Consider the following 19,845-nt stretch of genomic DNA (forward strand, 5'->3'; position numbering starts at 1 on the left):
CCAGTCAGTGAGCATTTTACTGTGTTTTTGGCCAGTCAGTGAGCATTTTACTGTGTTTTTGACCAGTCAGTGAGCATTTTACTGTTTTTGGCCAGTCAGTGAGCATTTTACTGTGTTTTTGTCCAGTCAGTGAGCATTTTACTGTGTTTTTGTCCAGTCAGTGAGCATTTTACTGTGTTTTTGTCCAGTCAGTCAGCATTTTACTTATCTGTAGTTAATAAGTCACTTAAACAGAATAGTTATTTAAAAAATTCTGTTATGTTCAAATGTAAAGTTCAATTTATATTTATAAACAATACTATCCTTACTTATAACAGGAGTAAAGTAACTCCAAGTGTTTTAAGTATATAAGTACAGTATTAATGTGTTAGTCATTTGTATGTTGTATGTATACTTGTGAGTGTGTATAAGTGAGAAGAAAATAAAGTGTTCTCTTACTTATAGAACTTATTAACCATAATGTAATATATCACTACTACTATTTTTTTAAGAAATAATGTGGCCTCCAGCTTCCCCCATTAGCTATTATGTGTTGAGTGAGACTCCTGATGTTTTGTACGGGCAAGCTCCATTGGATTAGTCAGTCCTCGTCTTGGCTACCACTAATAACTACTACTACCTGTCACTAACCACTACCAACTAACCACTAACAACTACTTCAATTATTTCCAGCTCCTAATCTCTCTCGCGCGGGGGAGGAGATAAGAAGAGGAGAGGAAGAGACAGAGATAAACACACACTTGCTATAAAAAAATACAAGAATCTAGATAACTGTGTTGACCTTACCACACTTACACCACACTGTTCGAGGTTAAGTTAGGTTTGGTTTTATTCTGTGAACTAAAGTTTATTCCTGTATTAGCAATGGATCATATGGACCTCACTCCCAAAAATAGCAGGTTTTCTTGAGGTACACACACACACACACACACACGCACACACCAGGAAAACAATCACGTTAAGTCGTTCCTTAAAATACTTCCGTTTCTGTCACCACATGAAGCTCCCATTTTCTATGAGCCACAACAAGATGAGCTCCTCAGTTCACAACACACCTCGCTGCCGTGAGGACCTCTGGCCGAGTGACTCCTAAGATACATGGATTAATATCCCTTATCCATCTATCCTGCTGAGTGTCTGTTGGAGTGACAGTGTGGAAGAGCGCCCCTTGAATTCCCCGAGTGACCAACAGGAGCAAGACAACAGATTAACGGTAGAAATAACGGCGATAAACAAGAGCGTCTCAGTACAGGTTTGGTAATGGATACACTAACAGGCGGACACACACACACACACACACACACACCTTCCTATAACTTGAAGGTAGGAAAATACTTACCACCTCCACCTCCTCATTTTAACTCACCTTTTCACTCAAATTTACAACATTATTCACTTTACGAATATGTCAGTTTGTTCAACATTCATTATACATTATTCATGTTTTAAATCAAGTTGTATTATTGTATATTACTGTAGTTTGTACGTAAGGTTTATGAAGAGGTGAAATAATATGTAATTTAAGTCTGAACGAGGAAGAATTTGCCTACAGTATATCTCAAGCGATTATCTACTTATTTTTTTTACCTTACCCTATCCAACTTAACCCTACCCATCGTAATCCACCCTTCCCTTACCTTAATCCTTCCAGGTAACATGGGGATGGCTAATCATCACGTGAATTAAACTGTGGGTTAAATTTCAAGTAACCCGGGTTCAGAAGCCCCCACTTACCACAAACCGGGGTAAAAATTATTTATCTGCAAAAATATGTGGTGATAATTTCAGTGTTAACTAGTAAAAAAAATATAATGGGAATCTTTTCAATATTTTTTAGATGATAAGGGGGGGAGGGTGTAGCCGGAACACTGTAGTCATGACTGTGTGGTGGTGTGTATGTGGTGGTGACTGTGTGGTGGTGACTGTGTGTGGTGAGTATGTGGTGGTGGGTATGTGGTGGTGACTGTGTGGTGGTGACTGTGTGGTGGTGACTGTGTGGTGGTGGTGATGTGCTGTGTGTGGTGGTGACTGTGTGGTGGTGGTGGTGGTGACTGTGTGTGGTGATGGCTGTGTGTGGTGGTGACTGTGTGGTGGTGGTGGACTGTGTGTGGTGGTGACTGTGTGGTGGTGACTGTGTGTGGTGGTGACTGTGTGGTGGTGGTGTGTGGTGGTGATGTGGTGGTGGTGTATGTGGTGGTGGGTGTGGTGGTTGGTGTGGTGATGTTGGTGGTGAGTGTGTGTGGGTGACTGTGTGGTGGTGGTGTGGTTGGTGGGTGTGTGGTGGGTGACTGTGTGGTGGGAGTGTGTGTGGGTGTGGTGGTGTAGATGACTGTGTGGTGGTGACTGGTGATGACTGTGTGGTGGTGAGTATGTGGTGGTGACTGTGGTGATGACTGTGTGGGTGACTGGTGATGACTGTGTGGTGGTGACTGGTGATGACTGTGGTGGTACCTGGTGGTGGTGACTGTGTGGTGGTGGGTGGTGACTGTGGGGTGATGACTGTGTGGTGGTGACTGTAGTGGTGGTGACTGTGGGGGGATGACTGGTGATGACTGTAGTGGTGGTGACTGTGGGGTGATGACTGTGGTGGTGGTGACTGTGGTGTTGAAGGAAGATCAGTAACATACGTATCCCTCACCATATGTTAACTTAACCCAACCCTGCCTCTCACCTCAACAAGAGAGTCTGACTGTCGTTTAAGCTGTGTCAATATTTATCACCTTAGTTGTAAATATATTGTTTGTGCCATCCTCAGGTTAGCCATCCCAGCTCATTTAGCACCTGTAGATTAACCTAACTAATCCAATGGTAACTTAATCTAATGCTAACTTAACCTAATAGAAACTTGACCTAATGATTAACTTAACCTAACACTAATGCTAACTTAACTCTCCCAGGTACTAGCATTAAGGTGATCTAATTTAGACTTGTTCCGGCAGGTACTTATATAAACACACACACATATACTTACATACACTAACACACACACTCATACTTACATACACTAACACACACACATATACTTACATACACTAACACACACACACATACTTACACACACACACACAAGGGCGACTCATCTTCAGGACCTGTTTGGGAACATCTTGGGCTGGTTTGACTGGATTAAGAGGCGTGTATGTATGTATGTACGTGTTTGTGTGTATTTATGTTTATGCTTAACCGTGTGTGTGTGTGTGTGTGTGTGTGTGTGTGCAAAATATATATATACAGGTATTAACATAACCGCATACGTACATATAAAAAACATACATGTGTGAGCGTTAAATCTTACACACACATTGTTGGTCCTTTTAGTATATAAGGGAGTTAATATCTGTGTTGACCCCAGTGTTGATGTTGACCCCAGTGTTGGTGTTGACCCCAGTGTTGGTGTTGACCCCAGTGTTGGTGTTGACCTCAGTGTTGGTGTTGACCCCAGTGTTGATGTTGACCTCAGTGTTGGTGTTGACCCCAGTGTTGATGTTGACCCCAGTGTTGATGTTGACCCCAGTGTTGACCCCAGTGTTGATGTTGACCTCAGTGTTGACCCCAGTGTTGATGTTGACCCCAGTGTAGGTGTTGACCCCAGTGTAGGTGTTGACCCCAGTGTTGGTGTTGGCCTCAGAGTGTTGGTGTTGTCTCCAGTGTTGGTGTTGACCTCTGAGTGTTGTTGACGAGGGTGGAACTGGAGTGTGTCGCAACTCTGGTTCTGAGGGCCACTTTTTTTTATTGGGCACCCCCCTACATCCTGTGCAAGGGGAAGCGCCTACAGCGCCCATCTGGGAAGCATGCTAAGTTCATGCTTGCCTTTATTTCTCATGAGTTAAGGGTGTAGGAGCCTGAAGGGTCATAGTTTTTATGTCAAGGGCGTAGAAGCCTGAAGAGTCATAGGTTTTTGTCAGCAAGTTATTGGAAGCTCCAACAACTTTCCCTGAATACGAATTCGCAACTTCTCTATTTACAAAAAGTTCCTACTTTACTGCTAGGTGAACAGGGACCAATGGGGCTAGGAAGTGTGTCCAAACAACTTTCCTCCGGTCCGGGAATCGAACCCGTGACATCTCGCTTGAGAGGCAAGAGCGGTACCGCTCTACCACCGGCGCCCCCCTGAGGGTCACTGTCACTGTAATCTGAACAGCTTGAGTCCTGACCTGACCTGACCTAATCACTTCAACTCCTATTCTAACCTAACCTCCTCAAGTCCTAACCTAATCTAACCACCACAAAACGTAACTTAAGTCATTACAGCGACCAACAGAGTATTGGATGCAAGCGCGTGTAATTTAGACATCAGTTGCCAGAATGTGTGTTACAGTATTGCCTGATCACCTGCCACTGCTCCACTGTATTACCCACCACTACTGTACTGTATTTACAGATCAATTACTACATATTGTTGCTTTATTGTCTTATGAATTATTGTCTTTTACTGAAATATTAAGAGAAATAACAGAAATGGGGAATATTGGGGAATTTTTGCCTCTGGATTTGGGGAATCTTAGTCTTCATCATCTGGCAACATCGCTCACCAACCAACATCCAGCCAGGAATATTATACATGTTGCATCACCTCATGAACACATTATCCTCACCAAGATCAAGTATATCCGTAGTTTTCCCTGTGTTCGTAGTTAAGTATAATGTGTAATAGTGTCCATTTGATGTTAATGCCACCTTCCCAGGACTTACTTATTTCCTAATGCTATAAAACATATGTTACAGTACACAAGATATTTAATTGAGGATTATTTAAGGTTGTACCAGATAATTGTTTGGTTTTCTCAGTGATATGCCAGTCGAAAATTAATAACCCTCTGCCTCCCCTGTCCAAGACCACACTGCCGCCCTTCCTCCCTCCCCCTCCATGACCAAGACCACACAACACCACCGATCTTATTATTATCTTGATAAACCTGATATATTTTAGTGCTAAAGACTTAACCCGTAGTGATGGAAAATATTCTTAATGATTAATTCAAAGGATGAAAGTTTGTGTTATATTATACGATGTTTTGTACGTAGGTAAATTAAACTTATATTACTCGGTGATGTCGTCCGCTAATTTATTGTATTATTACAGCGAGGTCAACACCATGAGGGTCATAAACAGCGGACAACCACAGACAAATGTGGACCCCGTCGATGAGGGACACGGCGAGTTGTGGGATGGTAGAGCGACTCGCTTCAACAACAGAGACGAGCGGACCAACGTCCAGACAGTCAACAGTGACCGTCCACCGCCGGCCTACCCGTGTCAGGAAGTGTGTATACAGTGCGGCAAGAAGGTGACGGAGGCGGACAACGACGCAGACGTTACCATCACCCAACGAGGCCCCGAGTCCGGCCCGGGTTGTCCCTGCGAGTGCCACAAACAGTTACAGAGCGACAAGTTAACGGAGGCGGTGGATCAGGTCTCTCAGGGCCACATACCCCCCGCCGGCCCTCGCTGCCTCCCGGGATGTGGGTATTCTGGTCTGCCGTGTTATAACTGCAGTTTACTTCAGGAGCACCTAGAGCCAGAGGGCACGACGACCTCCAGTCAGTCCCAGACGTTCTCCCCGCAAATCTATACGATCGAGCTGATGGAACCGCCGTCGGGGAGCAATACACAAGGTTCTGGGTCTCGTCACCGGGACAACGCGACGGAGAACACGATGTTGGCCAGGAACAGAAAAAGGACGTGTTTCTCCATAGTAGCTTTTGTTATTGCTATAAATGTGGTCGTTGGCATCTTCAGAATGTTGATGGGGACCAGAAATCACTACGGCTACTAGAGGTTACCATGACTACTAGAGGGAGGTAAGTTAGTGTTACCATGGTTACTAGAGGTTACCATGACTACTAGAGGGAGGTAAGTTAGTGTTACCATGGTTACTAGAGGTTACCATGACTACTAGAGGGAGGTATGTTAGTGTTACCATGGTTACTAGAGGTTACCATGACTACTAGAGGGAGGTAAGTTAGTGTTACCTTGGTTACTAGAAGTTACCATGGTTGCTAGAAGTTACCATGGTTACTAGAAGTTACCATGGTTACTAGAGGTTACCATGACTACTAGAGGTTACCATGGTTACTAGAGGTTACCATGGAGATAAACTATTGATAAGAGAAAACAAATGAAAAGATGGGCAGGTAGACTGTGTAGGGATGAGAGTGTCAGCCTCTTGAGGTAAAATAATGTTTAGTTAATACAAAGAAAATATTCATAAGGATTTAAATTTAGATAATGGTTTTTTGTTCATAATTTTGGTTCATTATTATTCTTAAATATATATAATTAAATGAGTTTGTGTTTTGTTATTAGTGTTTTATTCATTCTTAAAATAAATAAATAAATTAGATAATATTTCTCAGTTCATTCTTAAAATAAATAAATAAATACAGTATTGGCATTTATTGTTCTTAAAATAAATTAATAAATGAGGTAATATTTTATTCAAAGTCTTTGGTTTGTGGAAATTATTATAAATAAAACGATAAATTGTTTAGAGACTTTACCAAACTGGAATAGACGCGACTAATACGAACTTATTTCCAGAACGGATCGGCGGACTGTACGTTGGTGGACACGTCACTGTTCATACCTTAGACAGACACCTTTATTATTTACGCCAGATGTATTAGTATGTCATTGATGTAATTTGCTCTTTTTTTACTTTGACATTTACTACAGGTTTATACACGACAGAAAATGATTTACGCTGTAGAATTTATACCATGAGGCAAGGCTGTATCGAGTGAATGGAAGGAATAACATCAGTGTTGGTCAAGGTGTTCGAGGAGAAGGGGCCATTGAGTCATCCATAACCAGATATAAAAGCCAAAAAAACATCAATAAATTATCTGTCTCGTGTAATTTGGCTACACCGTTAATTGGTTATATACGCCTCAGAGACGACCAGAGGTGACGGGGGGTGGTTACAGATGCCTTATGACCCCTCCCTCCTTCTCCTCTCCCCCAACCTAGATACAGCCCTGTGTGTTCAGTATTACATTAGTGGTTTATAATAGAAAGTTTTGTACTGTATAAAGTCATTTACCCTAAACTACTAACAAACTGAACTGATGAATTATATTATTATTGTTCCTTTATATTCTATTCAACTATTCAATAAAGATCTTTTTATTAACTGAAAAAGTAATTATTTATCTTTTTTTGGGGCCATAGTAAAATTTTTATTTATTGGTACAGCTTCTCCCCGACTTACAACTGGGTTAGGGACCCAAATCCAGGTCATAAGTCGAAAATGCTTAAATAATACATAGAAAATGTAAAATGGGTGTCTCTTTTTCTTCTCAGCACCACAAAACTCTCACTTTTAAGCCTGCCAGCCATTTTAAAGTGAATTACAAACGAAATTTTTTTCAGTACACAGCACAATCACTGACATTGGGACTCGAAAATACGTAATTTGACAAAATTTTGGTACGACTGACGCGGTCGTATGTCCGGGTGGTCGTAAGTCGGGGAGGAGCTGTATTTACATAAAACAATTTTTAGTAATTTATTCTACTATTAAGTAAAGATTTTTTTATAAACCAAATATAAATTATTTTGTTTTCGCCACGAGTCTAATTTATTGTTAATTTGACGTAAATAATTTTAATTGATGAAGTTACATTATTAACCAAACCTTCAGTGATCTCAAAACTAACTTAAGTTTACTGTGTCATAGAGTCGTGGTGTAGTCAAGATTAACACCGAGGCTATGTGCTGTTTTAGCCTCTGGAGTACCTGAAGATTAACCACCCCCCTCTTCTAAGATAGTTTTAGGGGGGGGGGGTAATTTTCAGGTGGTTCATAAAGGCTAAAATTGCTTGTAACCTCGTTGGTGGTCAGAACTACTATACATTATTCAAGTTAACAGATGATTGGCTAAAAACCCCCTGACCTCCTCATACCTTATACTACCAATTAAAACAACATTACCCTAATACCCTGACCCTCTTGTACCCTTATACCTTATACTTTGAAAACAATAACAGCATCCAAGTGTAAATTGCCAGCAGTTGAAACACACAAATAATATCCCATACTAAAACAGCTTTATGAGTCTTGGGCCCCATTATGGTACACAGCTTGCGGTCTTTAAGGTATTTAATAGCTTAATTATAAACTCAAACGCATATTTTCTAATCTAAGTGATAGATGTATTTAGTGTTTGAGGGAAGGTTGGCGTCGGCCGTCACCTAATTCGTGTTCCGGTAAATGCCTTTTTTTTTTTTTTTTTTTTTTTTTTTATTTTGTAGCTGTGGGATTTTTTTTACCGTGGAGGTTATTGTGGGAGGGATGGGAGGTGTTAATTCAGCATTACTCTCTCTCTGCTTTCTTTCTCTCTCCCTTCCTGTTATTAATTCTCTCCCTCATTCATTCCCTCAGTGTTATTAATCCACCTCCACAGTATTACAGTACATTACCACCACCAGCAGCCACTCATAATTCTGTCTATGGGTCAACACCTTTCATTACACGACTTTCAACTCTTGTGTACAATTTCCTGCACCACCAAAATCACCATCGAAAAGACTTACGTGTGTTGTGATGACTTGGTGTGTTTTGATGACTTAAAAGTGAACTAAGAGTGTTGTGATGACTTAGGAGAGGACTAATGTGTGTTGTGATGACTTAAGAGTGAACTAAGAGTGTTGTGATGACTGAGAACAGGACTAATGTGAGTTGTGATGACTTAAGAGTGAACTAGGAGTGTTGTGATGACTTAGGAGAGGACTAATGTGCGTTGTGATGACTTAAGAGTGAACTAGGAGTGTTGTGATGACTTAAGAGTGATGATAACGTGTATTAATGTTTTCTCGATGGTGTTAAATACTCTCTATAATGATATAAAGTTTACAGTATTATAATTGCTTTTAAAAATACAATATTGATATAATGACAACCACTGATTTAATATATTACAGATATATTGTAAGGTAAATAAGGTTTAGAAATCATTGAGGTTTTTTGTTATTTTTTTGTTAGAGATTAAAGTAACGTCTTGTTAGAAAAGTTAATGATATTTGTAAGATATAAAAATACTATTAAATTTTTAGTTATGAAAATATTAAGTTCTTCAACATTAAATTTAAAGAATAAATTGTTTTTATATTATTGTATTTATATTTTATTAAACCTTATTGGTATTTTATTTTGTTCAGGAAAGTTTCGTTGGATGGAAGTGTGTTCAGTAGAGCCATGGCTTTAAATGAGACATGACCTGGCCCTTGAGGTGATATGACTTGGCCCTGAAGATAACCTGACCTGGCCTCAAGATGATAATATGACCTGGCCCTTGAGGTGACATGACCTGGGCCTTAAGGTGACATAAACTGGCCCTGAAGATAACATGACCTAACCCTCAAGATAATAATATGACCTGGTCCTCAAGATAACATGACCTGGCCCTGAAGATAACATGACCTGGCCCTTAAGGTAGAGTAAAGTAAAGTAACAATGTAAAGTAGAATAAAGTAACAGTAAAGTAGAGTCAAATAAAGTAAAGTTAATTTGAGTCAAGAGACCATCAACAATAGGCTGCCAGTGTCAGAACAATACCTGCTCTGACTGGTTCAATAACATTTATACGCTGATTTATTCGCATTCCTGTGGCTAAGAGATGTGCTCAGTCATTCAGTAGCATCGTCGTACAATACACACACACACACACACACGTACATTCACCAAAACATACATATAGACAGTCACAAAAATACATACACACACACACACACACACACTCACCATAGCATACATGTAGGCAGTCACAAATAATATACATACACATGTACACTCACCAACACACATATATAGACAGTCATAAATATACATACATACATACATACACACTACATCCTTGACCACCGAAGGGTCAAGACGTACCTGGGGATCCTCTGGGCCATACCAACCCCCTCTCCTGAACCCTCCTCCCCACCGGAATATCAACAAGTTCTCGCTAGAATGGAACCAGTGGTGAACAGTGCTTAAGTCAGTGAGAACAACTCAACAGTAACAGCTGAGTTGTACCCAAGTTAACCTTCACAGAGTGAGGTCCCAGGTACCCAGTGATAACTGCCCGTGAGACCCAACAACAACCAGCGATGTGTTAATCCGTCCACGATAGGAAGGCCTGGGACCACACCTCACTCATAAAACACCATCTGTGAGGGAATTACTACACCACGTCGGGTCCCTCATAACACCATCTGTGAGGGAGTTACTACACTACGTGTTTGCTGTTCAATACCAACATTAATCTGTATGTTCCTTTACCTTTTTCTAATGAAGGCTTTTGTTAAACCACCAATTATGTAATAAGTCATTCATGTCCAGTGTATATTTTCAGCCTTCGGGCTGCAGAATTTTTTCGATAAACCGTTAATGATTATTATCATTATTACACACACAAACACACAGGAACCCAGGAGGGGTCCTGACCCCCCTTTTCACCAGATAATTCCAATACTTTTTCTTTAATACAGTATTGTACTCAGGCAATTTTATATAGTAAAAATTAATTACTCTTCATCTCAGAATATCTCCTAATATCAAGTGCACATGGCCTCAAAATGTCCATGATAATGATCAGATTTCAAAATTTTCCGGGGGGTTTACAGCATCCCCCAAAACTCCCCAGCTGGGTAGCCTCACTTTGTTCGCCATGTTCCCCCCACCCAAAACTTCTTGGACCCCCCTTTTGATATTCCTGGATCCGCCCCTGTATACAGTACAAGGAGGCTCACCCCAAAAAGTGGTGGCGTCATCTTTAAACTCCCGAAGTTACCCCTTAAAGTCGATACAGCCAGAGAAAGAAAACGGAACCGTATTAGGTAGGTACACCCCCCTCTCTCTCTCTACTTACCTACAATCCAGCAACATCGGTCCAGGAGGTAGTAGACTCGACTCAATCATAGCAACACTCTGTAAGCACAAATCAACTTATTACTCACAAAATCCCATCAAATACGTCAAAATAAGCAAACAACGGTTAAATAATAAGTTACATTAACATAAACTAAAGATATGATCAATTTTCTTACCATTTTAATCTGACAATTCCGAAACAAGACAAGCACTTTCCGTAGACTTTATAAAAATGCCACCAGAGAAAACGTAACATGTTGAAGGGGTAACTATCCTAATGTACTGCACCTCCCTTATTACACGTTTATTCCCAATGGACTTACAGTATTATGGTAACAGAGCTCTTGCAATAATCTCCTCTTGTAATTTCCGTTGAATTTATGCAAAATAGACGCATACAGAATGGTTTAGGTAAGTGAGTGTTAGTCGTGGGTGTTCTATTTATTTTGAAGCTTTTGAGGTCAAATGGGTTCCAGTTCTTATAGGTCCCAGTTCTAATAGGCCTCGGTTCTAATAGGCCTCGGTTCTAATAGGCCTCGGTTCTAATAGGCCTCGGTTCTAATAGTCCCCAGTTCTAATAGGCCTCGGTTCTAAAATTCCCCCAGTTCTAATAGGCCTCGGTTCTAAAAGTCCCCAGTTCTAATAGGCCTCGGTTCTAAAAGTCCCCAGTTCTAATAGGCCTCGGTTCCAATAGTTCCCAGTTCTAATAGGCCTCGGTTCTAATAGTCCCTAGTTCTAACAGTCCCCAGTTCTAATAAGCCCCACTTCTAATAGGCCCTACCTAACCAAATCTTATCATTAAGAATGGGAACCATTAAGACAAGGGCCTATTACAACTGGATCCCATTAAGACTAGGGCCTATTACAACTGGGGCCCACCACTCCACGCACTTTCTGTCAAAACAAAACACAAACGCATTTCCCCTACGTAGCTAAAGAGACCCATATTCATTGTGTGTATTTGCGCCGGAAAACACTGAAAAATTTATGGTTTGTTGACAGCTCGAAGCAATTTGCGCGGGAAACTACTAAAGAGTGACAATATTTCGCGGGGAATTTAAATTAGTCTGTAGTTCACGTGTAAATAATGAACTTGTGTGTATGTGTGTGTGTGTGTGTGTGAGGGTGGGACGGTGTGTGTGTTTGTAAGTATTGAATATAATGTATAATTAATAAAATAGGAGATATATTATTCGTATTGTGGATGATTTATAAATATGCAGAATTAGTGAGTTATTGAAGAAATTATTTATATGGGTTTTTAGTGGAGTTTAATAGATAATTAGTATTTATAGACACATATACATCTCTATCACACACACACACACACATACGCACACACATACACACACACACACACATACACACACACATACGCACACACACACACGCACACATCAGCTGAGACGCCAAGAAGCTTCTCTCTCACGTTGATATGCAAATTAAATCTGATGTCAACAGCACGCGCGTGTGTATGTGTGTGTGTGTGTGTGTGTGTGTGTGTGTGTAACTACTGAGAAAGAAAAAACTTACATAGATACACACAGACGAGCACTCGTTATAAAACACACATCCCGTTCACACACCCCCTCACCCCCCCCCCTTAAATCTCGTCGTAGCTATCAGAAAAAAACCCAGACAGACAACAGGTCATCCAACAGAGCCGTTTTACCTGTCACATCACCTAACAGACAGATAGACTAACGGAGAGACAGACAAACAGAGACAACGGGTAACAGGGTCGTTTGAGCGCCCCGTTCTTCCCTGTCGCAAATTTTCAACAAATCTACACACTGACGGGTTATGGACGGTCCGAAATGTTTGTTTTATCCGTCACAGCTACAGGAATACCTAATAGACAGATAGACATACAGACAGACAGACATTATTCTATTGGTGAGTTTCAGTGCCCCGTTTTATCTTGATGTACTGTATATGATCAACAAAAAAATTGTTTCATTGTCACAACTAATAGAACACAGACGGACACACTGACAGAAGGAAACACACACAGACAGCCATACAGATAGAACAAAAGACATACATACTAAAAGACACATGGCAAGACAAACAGAAAGACACCAAGCCAGTCAGACACACAGACAGCCCTCAAACTTACCGTCAGACGTAGATTCTTGGCCATAGTACTTTCAGCCAGGGAAGCGAAAGGTTTGTCAGCGCCCCAGCATTCCACGTACTTAGTCATCTTAGTGGCGCTCTTAAGACGTGGCCGTTCCTCCAAGCCACCTACACCGCCTCCTTCACCGTCCTCCTCCTGTCGTCACGCCCAGGGAGGGAGATAACGTTAGTGGTTTAAATTTAACTCCATCAAACCTTCTAACCATCGTATATGACATTATTTATCTATGTATGTTAATCAGTGATCTGACTTGACATGGTACTAAACTAACCTAATCTACTCTACCCTCCCCCCTTCCCTAACCTAACCTACCCCTCCCCTAACCTGTTACTGACCTTACTGGAGACGATAAGGAAGGTGTCAACCCTATGATCAGCCAGGTACTGATCTCTGAGGTGACCCTGACCTGACTCGACCTGGAACCTGTCGTCCAGCTGGTTGAGGGTCGCCCGTGTGATGTGGACCCTTCTGCAGGTGGTTACAGGTGGTGTTAGTGAGGCCCAGGTGGTGATGGGGAGAGGAGGTGGTGATGGGGAGGGGAGGTGGTGATGGGGAGAGGAGGTGGTGATGGGGAGGGAGGTGGTGATGGGAGGAGGTGGTGATGGGAGGGAGGTGGTGATGGGGAGGGAGGTGGTGATGGGAGGAGGTGGTAGTGAGGCCAGGTGGTGATGGGGAGGGAGGTGGTGATGGGAGGGAGGTGGTGATGGGGAGGAGGTGTGGTGATGGGGAGGTGGTGATGGGGAGGGAGGGTGGTGATGGGAGGGGAAGACTACCCTACAAGTAATAGGTGTGAGAAACAGGTATTTAGTGGGGTCATTAGGAGTGATAATGAATTTTTAATAACATGGGCCAAAGTGCTAAGCCACACCTCCCCCCCCTCCCTTTGCTATGGTACGAGGTAGATAGATAGATAGATAGATATAGATAGATAGATAGATGCTCTTATTGGCACACTTTCCTATAACGTCATCAAACTCTACAAGATTGGGCGATGACGTCATCAAAGCAACCCCATCAAACCCTTGATTGGCTTACTCACCACGGGATACTAGTGACGTCATCAAAACAACCCCATCAAACCCCTGATTGGCTTACTCACCACGGGATACTAGTGACGTCATCAAAGCAACCCCATCAAACCCCCTGATTGGCTTACTCACCCCTTGACCCAAAACCTTAATATGATTGGCCAATTACCTCATCAATGCTCCCCAAAAATCCTCTGATTGGTTGACTTACCCCGGGACATCCATGTGATTGGCCAGGGTGACGTCATCAGACCACACGTCATACTGCCACTGCGCAGACCAACACACCGCACAGCACATTACCCGTGTGGATCCCTATGCGCATATCCGCTTGAAGCCCACTGCGCAGCGCACCTTCCTGGGGGAATGATGATAATGAAATACTGCAGTAATTCATCTCTCTCTCTCTCTCTCTCTCTCTCTCTCTCTCTCTCTCTCTTATAACACGCGTCAACACACCACTAATTATCGTCTTCGTCAATTATCAACAACTACTAATTAGGTTGTTTGTCCCTGTCATTACCTGGTGAAGTGCCGCCCATACTGGCACTCTCCCAACCTCTCCTAACATTACTCCCTCCTCTCCTCCCCCCCACCTCTCACCCCTCTCCTCCTCACCTCTCACCCATCACTTCACCTCCTCCCTCCCTCACCTCTCACCCACTCACTCCCCCTCACTCCCTCACTCCTCCCTCTCACCTCTCACCCCTCCCTCACTTCACCCTCCTCCTCCCTCACCTCTCACCCCCTCTCCTCCTCATCCCCCTCTTCCCCCTCACTCCTCCCTCACCTCTCACCCCTCACTCCCCCTCACTCACTCCCCCTCCTCTCCCCCCTCACCTCCTCACCTCTCACCTCCCTCCCCCCTCACCTCTCACCCCTCACCTCTCACCCCCCTCACCTCACTCCCCTCTCACCCCTCACTCCCCCCCTCTCACCCCTCACTCCCCTCACCTCTCACCTCACCCCTCCCTCACCTCCTCACCCCCTCACCCCTCACTCCCCCTCACCTCTCGCCTCCTCACTCCTCACTCCTCCTCCCCTCCTCTCACCTCCCCTCTCACCCCTCACCTCTCACCTCCTCACTCCTCCCTCTCCTCACCTCACCCCTCCTCCTCCTCACCTCCTCACTCCTCCTCCCTCTCCTCCCCTCACCTCTCACCCCTCACCCCTCCCTCACCTCTCACCCCTCTCACCCCTCCTCCTCCCCTCACCTCTCACCTCCCTCCCTCCTCCCTCCCCACCCCTCACCTCCCCCCCCCTCACCTCTACCCCCTCTCACCCCCTCACTCCTCCCTCACCTCTCACTCCTCCCTCCCCTCACTCCCCTCACCTCTCCCACCCCCTCTCCCCCCTCTCACCTCCTCACTCCCCTCACCTCTCTCACCCCTCACTCCCCTCCTCTCACCCCCTCTCACCCCTCACTCCCCTCTCACCCCTCCCTCCTCACCTCTCCCCCTCACCCTCCTCTCCCCCTCTCCCCCCCTCTCACCCCCTCACTTCTCACTCTGGGTCATCACGTTCACATAATTCTCTAATTAAGATTTGTGTGATACCGAGGAGGAAGAGGAGGAGGGAGGAGGAGGAAGGAATCCTGAAACAACATAATGATGATCTCTCTCTCTCTCTCTCTCTCTCTCTCTCTCTCTCTCTCTCTCTTATACTGTAATATTAAAATCATCATATCTTAACCAATGACAAGTGTCCAAAACTTCCATTAGCCAATCACAACAGACCTCAAACACCCGCGGATAGTGATTGGCTATCAACTAATGTAAACAAACTTTCAACCAATCACGGGGGAACCGACATGACCCTTCCATCACACACGACACATGATAGGCTGTAGAGGCACCTCCCGCTATCTACGTCACTCACACACCTCGCTGTCAGCCAATCAGAGTTGGGAGACCGTTAGATCGTTAAACTGACATGAAATTTAAATTCAAATTTTAAAAAAATGACACTATTTATATAACATTAGAGAGAGAGAGAGAGAAGAGAACTGGACTTCAAACTAGCCTCTACAGTAGTTGGTATAAGGGTTGTTACGGCCGTGTAGTGTTTATCTATTTTTGTTATATAACAGCTCCCATGTTGTTCCATATTATTCCTGTAATGATGTGTTATATTACTATTATATATTGTAGTCACCTTAACGCTGTGCTGTTAAGGTTTTAACTGTTATTATTGGTTCAAGCTCATCTTATATCTTTATTTAGTATTGTAACAAGTATTCTTTGTTCTCTAACGACCATCTGCATCGTTAAACGACCCACCGGCGGGAGCCGACCTTACATATAGGACCCACCAACTGACGGAGTTAGTTCAGTCTTCTTGTCATACAGTTCACATCCTTTGAGTGTCTCTCGTCATGACTTACACTTCATTTATTTGTGTTGTTCCTGTCGCCACCAATGTCGTATAGCTATGTGAGTACCTATTTATGTCTCTATTTATGTCCATCGGTATTTGCTTCGTTACATTTAAGTAATTCAGTGTTGTTTCACGTTAGTTAATCTCGGTGTTTTTTTATATGTTTACGCAGTGTTAACGTTATCAATGCTTTATTTTTGTTCTTTTGATGTTTCGATGTTTAGTATCATTTGTGTCTTAAAAGTTTCGATGGTGAATCAATTTGTTGTGACAGCCTACAGAGGCTCTTTATTGTGTTAATATTTAATTAATCTAATTCTTAAAGTTTACTTTATTTATTTTTATTCCTTTTCATTTACTTCACTTTTTTTGTTTGTTACTCCTAGAACCTGGATATTAAAGTAAATTAGAGACGACGTAACAGGGCATAAGGCCAATCCAGCACCTAGCCCCAGGCCCACCCCAGCACCTAGCCCCAAGACCCCAGCCCCCAGCACCTAGCCCCAGACCCCAGCACTAGCCCCAAGACCCCAGCCAGCACCTAGCCCCCAGACCCCAGCACCTAGCCCCAAGACCCCAGCCCAGCACCTAGCCCCAAGACCCCAGCACCCACCTGATGGCGTGAATCATCTCCAGCCCCATCTTGACACAGTTGACGGCATGGTTCGGTCTGGATACCGGGAGACCAGACACACAGTAGTAACAGTCCCCAAGAATCTTAATCCTGAGGCACTGGTTTTCCTGTTGGGAGAAGTGAGAGAGTGTGAGAGTGTGGAAAGAAGAAGAGAGAGAGAGAGAGATCGACTTTCAAGAATTTTTTAAAGTGCCAAATGCCTTTAGGCCACATACTCTCCTTCTCCTCCTCTTCCTCCTTCTCCTCCTCCACCTCCACCTCCTCCTCCTCCTCCTCCTCCTCCTCCTCCTCCTCCTCCTCTTCCTCCTCACTGGACTAAAGTTGCCTAAAGGGAGGAATTGCTTCATCCTGTTACATGTTAGGGTGAGTGATGTTTCTCTCTCTCTCTCTCTCTCTCTCTCTCTCTCTCTCGTGTACAAGAAACGGGAATAAGAACAAAGAAAATTACATTATTACTTATTGTCATCATCATTATAGCTACTACAACCATTATTATCATGATCATCACTACTACTACAACTATCACCACCGCCACCACTACCACCACCACCACCACTATCACCACCGCCACCCACCACCACCACTCACCTTGGCAATTTGGTCAAAGCGTCCGAACAGGTCATTTAAGGTCATCACTAGGTCACACGCGCTGAGCTGCTCTGAGAGTGGGGTGAAGTTGACGATATCTGCGTATAGTATGCTGAGGGAGTAAGAGGGGTAGAGGGAGGTGGGTGAGAAGGGGTAAGTGGGTGGGGGTGGGTGAGAGGGAGGGAGGGAGAGTGGGAGGAAATGGGACAGGGGAGGAAGGTGAGAGGGTGAGAGAGAGAGGTGGAGAGGGAGGGAGAGGAGGGAAAAATTTCGTTAGGGAGAGGGAGGAGAGGGGGGAGGAGAGAGGTGTAGGGAGGAGAGAGGTGGGAGGGATAAATTAAAAACATTACTCAATATAAACATAAAATTCACTAAAATTATCAAACAAACACAACAAAATCCTGAATTAAAACACAAATAAACAAAGAATCCCCCACCCCCCCCACCCCCCAATAAAAAAAGTCCTCACAGCAGGTAATAAATGTTAATAACCCGGGAACCATTTGGCATACGGGTCAACGCCATGAATTTTATCAGATAAAAAAATCTAAATAAAATAAAATGTGAATGATTTTTAGTTTTTGATCCAATTTTCCTGAATATTGACGAAGGTAAAAATTAGGAACTGTGTTGAATTTTATTATTTTGGTGGGATATAGACTCGCAGGGATAGACTCAATTTAACGATGAATAGACTCAGTTAGCGTTGGATAGACTCAGTTAGCGTTGGATAGACTCAGTTAACGTGATAGACTCAACTAACGTGGTTGTGGCGCTAGATAGACTCAGTTAATGTTGAATAGACTCAATTTAACGACGAATAGACTCATTTAACGTTGAATAGACTCACCTGACGTTGTTGTGGCGCTGGACATAAAGGTCGTGGAACTGTTTCTTGGGTTGAGCGTTGGGTGGCAACTCGGTACATTCTCCTGCCATTCTTAACATGATGTGACGCTTTACCTGGGGAGAGAATAGTGGTAGTAGTGGTAGTAGTGGTGATGGTGGTGGTAGTTGTAGTAGTGGTGATGGTAGTGGTTGTTAAAAATACTTATAATTTAATACTCGTATAATCGTCATCATCATCATCATCATCATCATCATCTGGTAGTTAATAATGAAGTAAATTACTGACGAAAAAATAGAAGTTTGTCAACAATTTTAATAAACCTGAGGAGCGGCCTGTGACCTTGGCCATGTCGGCTCCCCTTGGCCATGTTAATCATACCCTGGCCATCTTAGTCTTTCCTTGGCCATGTTAGCCCCCCTAGCCATGGATGTCACCCAAGCCATGTTAGGCTCCCTGGCCATATTAGTTACCCTGGCCATGTTAAATCTTACCCAGGCCATGCTGTCCACCCTGACCAGCCTGTATTAACCTGTGTGTGTGGTCCAATTACGGCCCAGTACCCCTGTAAGTATGGTCCAGTATTCCCATTCCAGGAAATCGTGGTATCTCGTTAAGGTTAGGGATTAAAACCTGTTCTAGTCCTGGGGTCATTGTGTTGGGGGAGGAAGGGGTGGTAGAGGAGGAGGAGTAGGAGTAATTACCACCACCACCACCACCACTACTATCACCACCACTACCACCACCACCACCACTACCACCACCACCACCACCACCACCACCACCACCACTATCACCACCACCACCACTACACCATCAGAATAAGAGAACAATAACCACACAACACCACAAAGCTTTCAGGCCACAATACCAAAAGAAACTCAAATCTGTGTATCAAAGAAAACGGGATCCGGTGACTAGCTGTGACTCGTAGAAAATGGGAATTACTGGTGAATGATGGTATGGCTCTCTCTCTCTCTCTCTCTCTCTCACACACCTCTCCATCTCTCCCATAAACCCTCTTCCCTCCCTCTCACACCCCTCTCACCCTCCCTCCTCTCACCGTTCAGTCCTCATTACTGCGATAAAATTTCACCAGCTTATTATATTTATACAAACACAGTTAATTACAACAGACGAGGAACAATAATAAAAGTAATAGTAATAGTAATAGTAATAATAGTAATTCTACCCAATCCATCACAATATGTAAACAAACCAATATTGCTTTAGGCTCGCGGTCACTTGGAAAATATAAACTCCGAACTCACAACAATAAGCGATCATTCAAGTTTTTATTGTTACCTCCGGCCGATCTGATTCTTTATTAAAATGTTCTTCACCTTTAAAGATCTTCTGATCCTTTTATAAGAC

At 43.3% G+C, this 19,845-nt stretch overlaps 2 protein-coding genes across 4 annotated transcripts in view; one reads left to right on the forward strand and one right to left on the reverse strand.

The window, feature by feature from the left end:
* Positions 1–19,845, reverse strand: part of LOC121867730 (adenylate cyclase type 2-like) — a 46,158-nt gene that overhangs the window by 13,856 nt on the left and 12,457 nt on the right. Inside the window, 9 exon segments of the mRNA XM_042367785.1 lie at positions 10,857–10,915; positions 12,978–13,133; positions 13,334–13,466; positions 14,238–14,306; positions 14,308–14,356; positions 15,182–15,206; positions 17,012–17,143; positions 17,625–17,736; positions 18,475–18,587. Of these exon segments, the coding sequence (XP_042223719.1) occupies positions 10,857–10,915; positions 12,978–13,133; positions 13,334–13,466; positions 14,238–14,306; positions 14,308–14,356; positions 15,182–15,206; positions 17,012–17,143; positions 17,625–17,736; positions 18,475–18,587 (848 nt within the window).
* LOC121867728 lies at positions 1,029–7,138 on the forward strand. Of its 3 annotated transcripts, none has more exons than XM_042367783.1 (3): positions 1,029–1,257; positions 5,081–5,799; positions 6,539–7,138. In XM_042367783.1, the coding sequence occupies exon 2, from the start codon at positions 5,094–5,096 to the stop codon at positions 5,772–5,774; it is 681 nt and encodes a 226-aa protein (XP_042223717.1). In that variant the 5' UTR covers positions 1,029–1,257; positions 5,081–5,093; the 3' UTR covers positions 5,775–5,799; positions 6,539–7,138. The 3 variants fall into 3 exon arrangements, with proteins under 3 accessions (XP_042223717.1, XP_042223715.1, XP_042223716.1); XM_042367781.1 differs by having other exon boundaries at positions 1,029–1,252; XM_042367782.1 differs by having other exon boundaries at positions 1,029–1,213.

Source organism: Homarus americanus, unplaced genomic scaffold, assembly GCF_018991925.1.
Source record: "Homarus americanus isolate GMGI-L3 unplaced genomic scaffold, GMGI_Hamer_2.0 scaffold46583, whole genome shotgun sequence".
NCBI lineage: Eukaryota > Metazoa > Arthropoda > Malacostraca > Decapoda > Nephropidae > Homarus > Homarus americanus.

Excerpts from the sequence above, each read along its gene's own strand:
- LOC121867728 (XM_042367783.1), top strand. The coding sequence starts at position 5,094 with ATGAGGGTCATAAACAGCGGACAACCACAGACAAATGTGGACCCCGTC.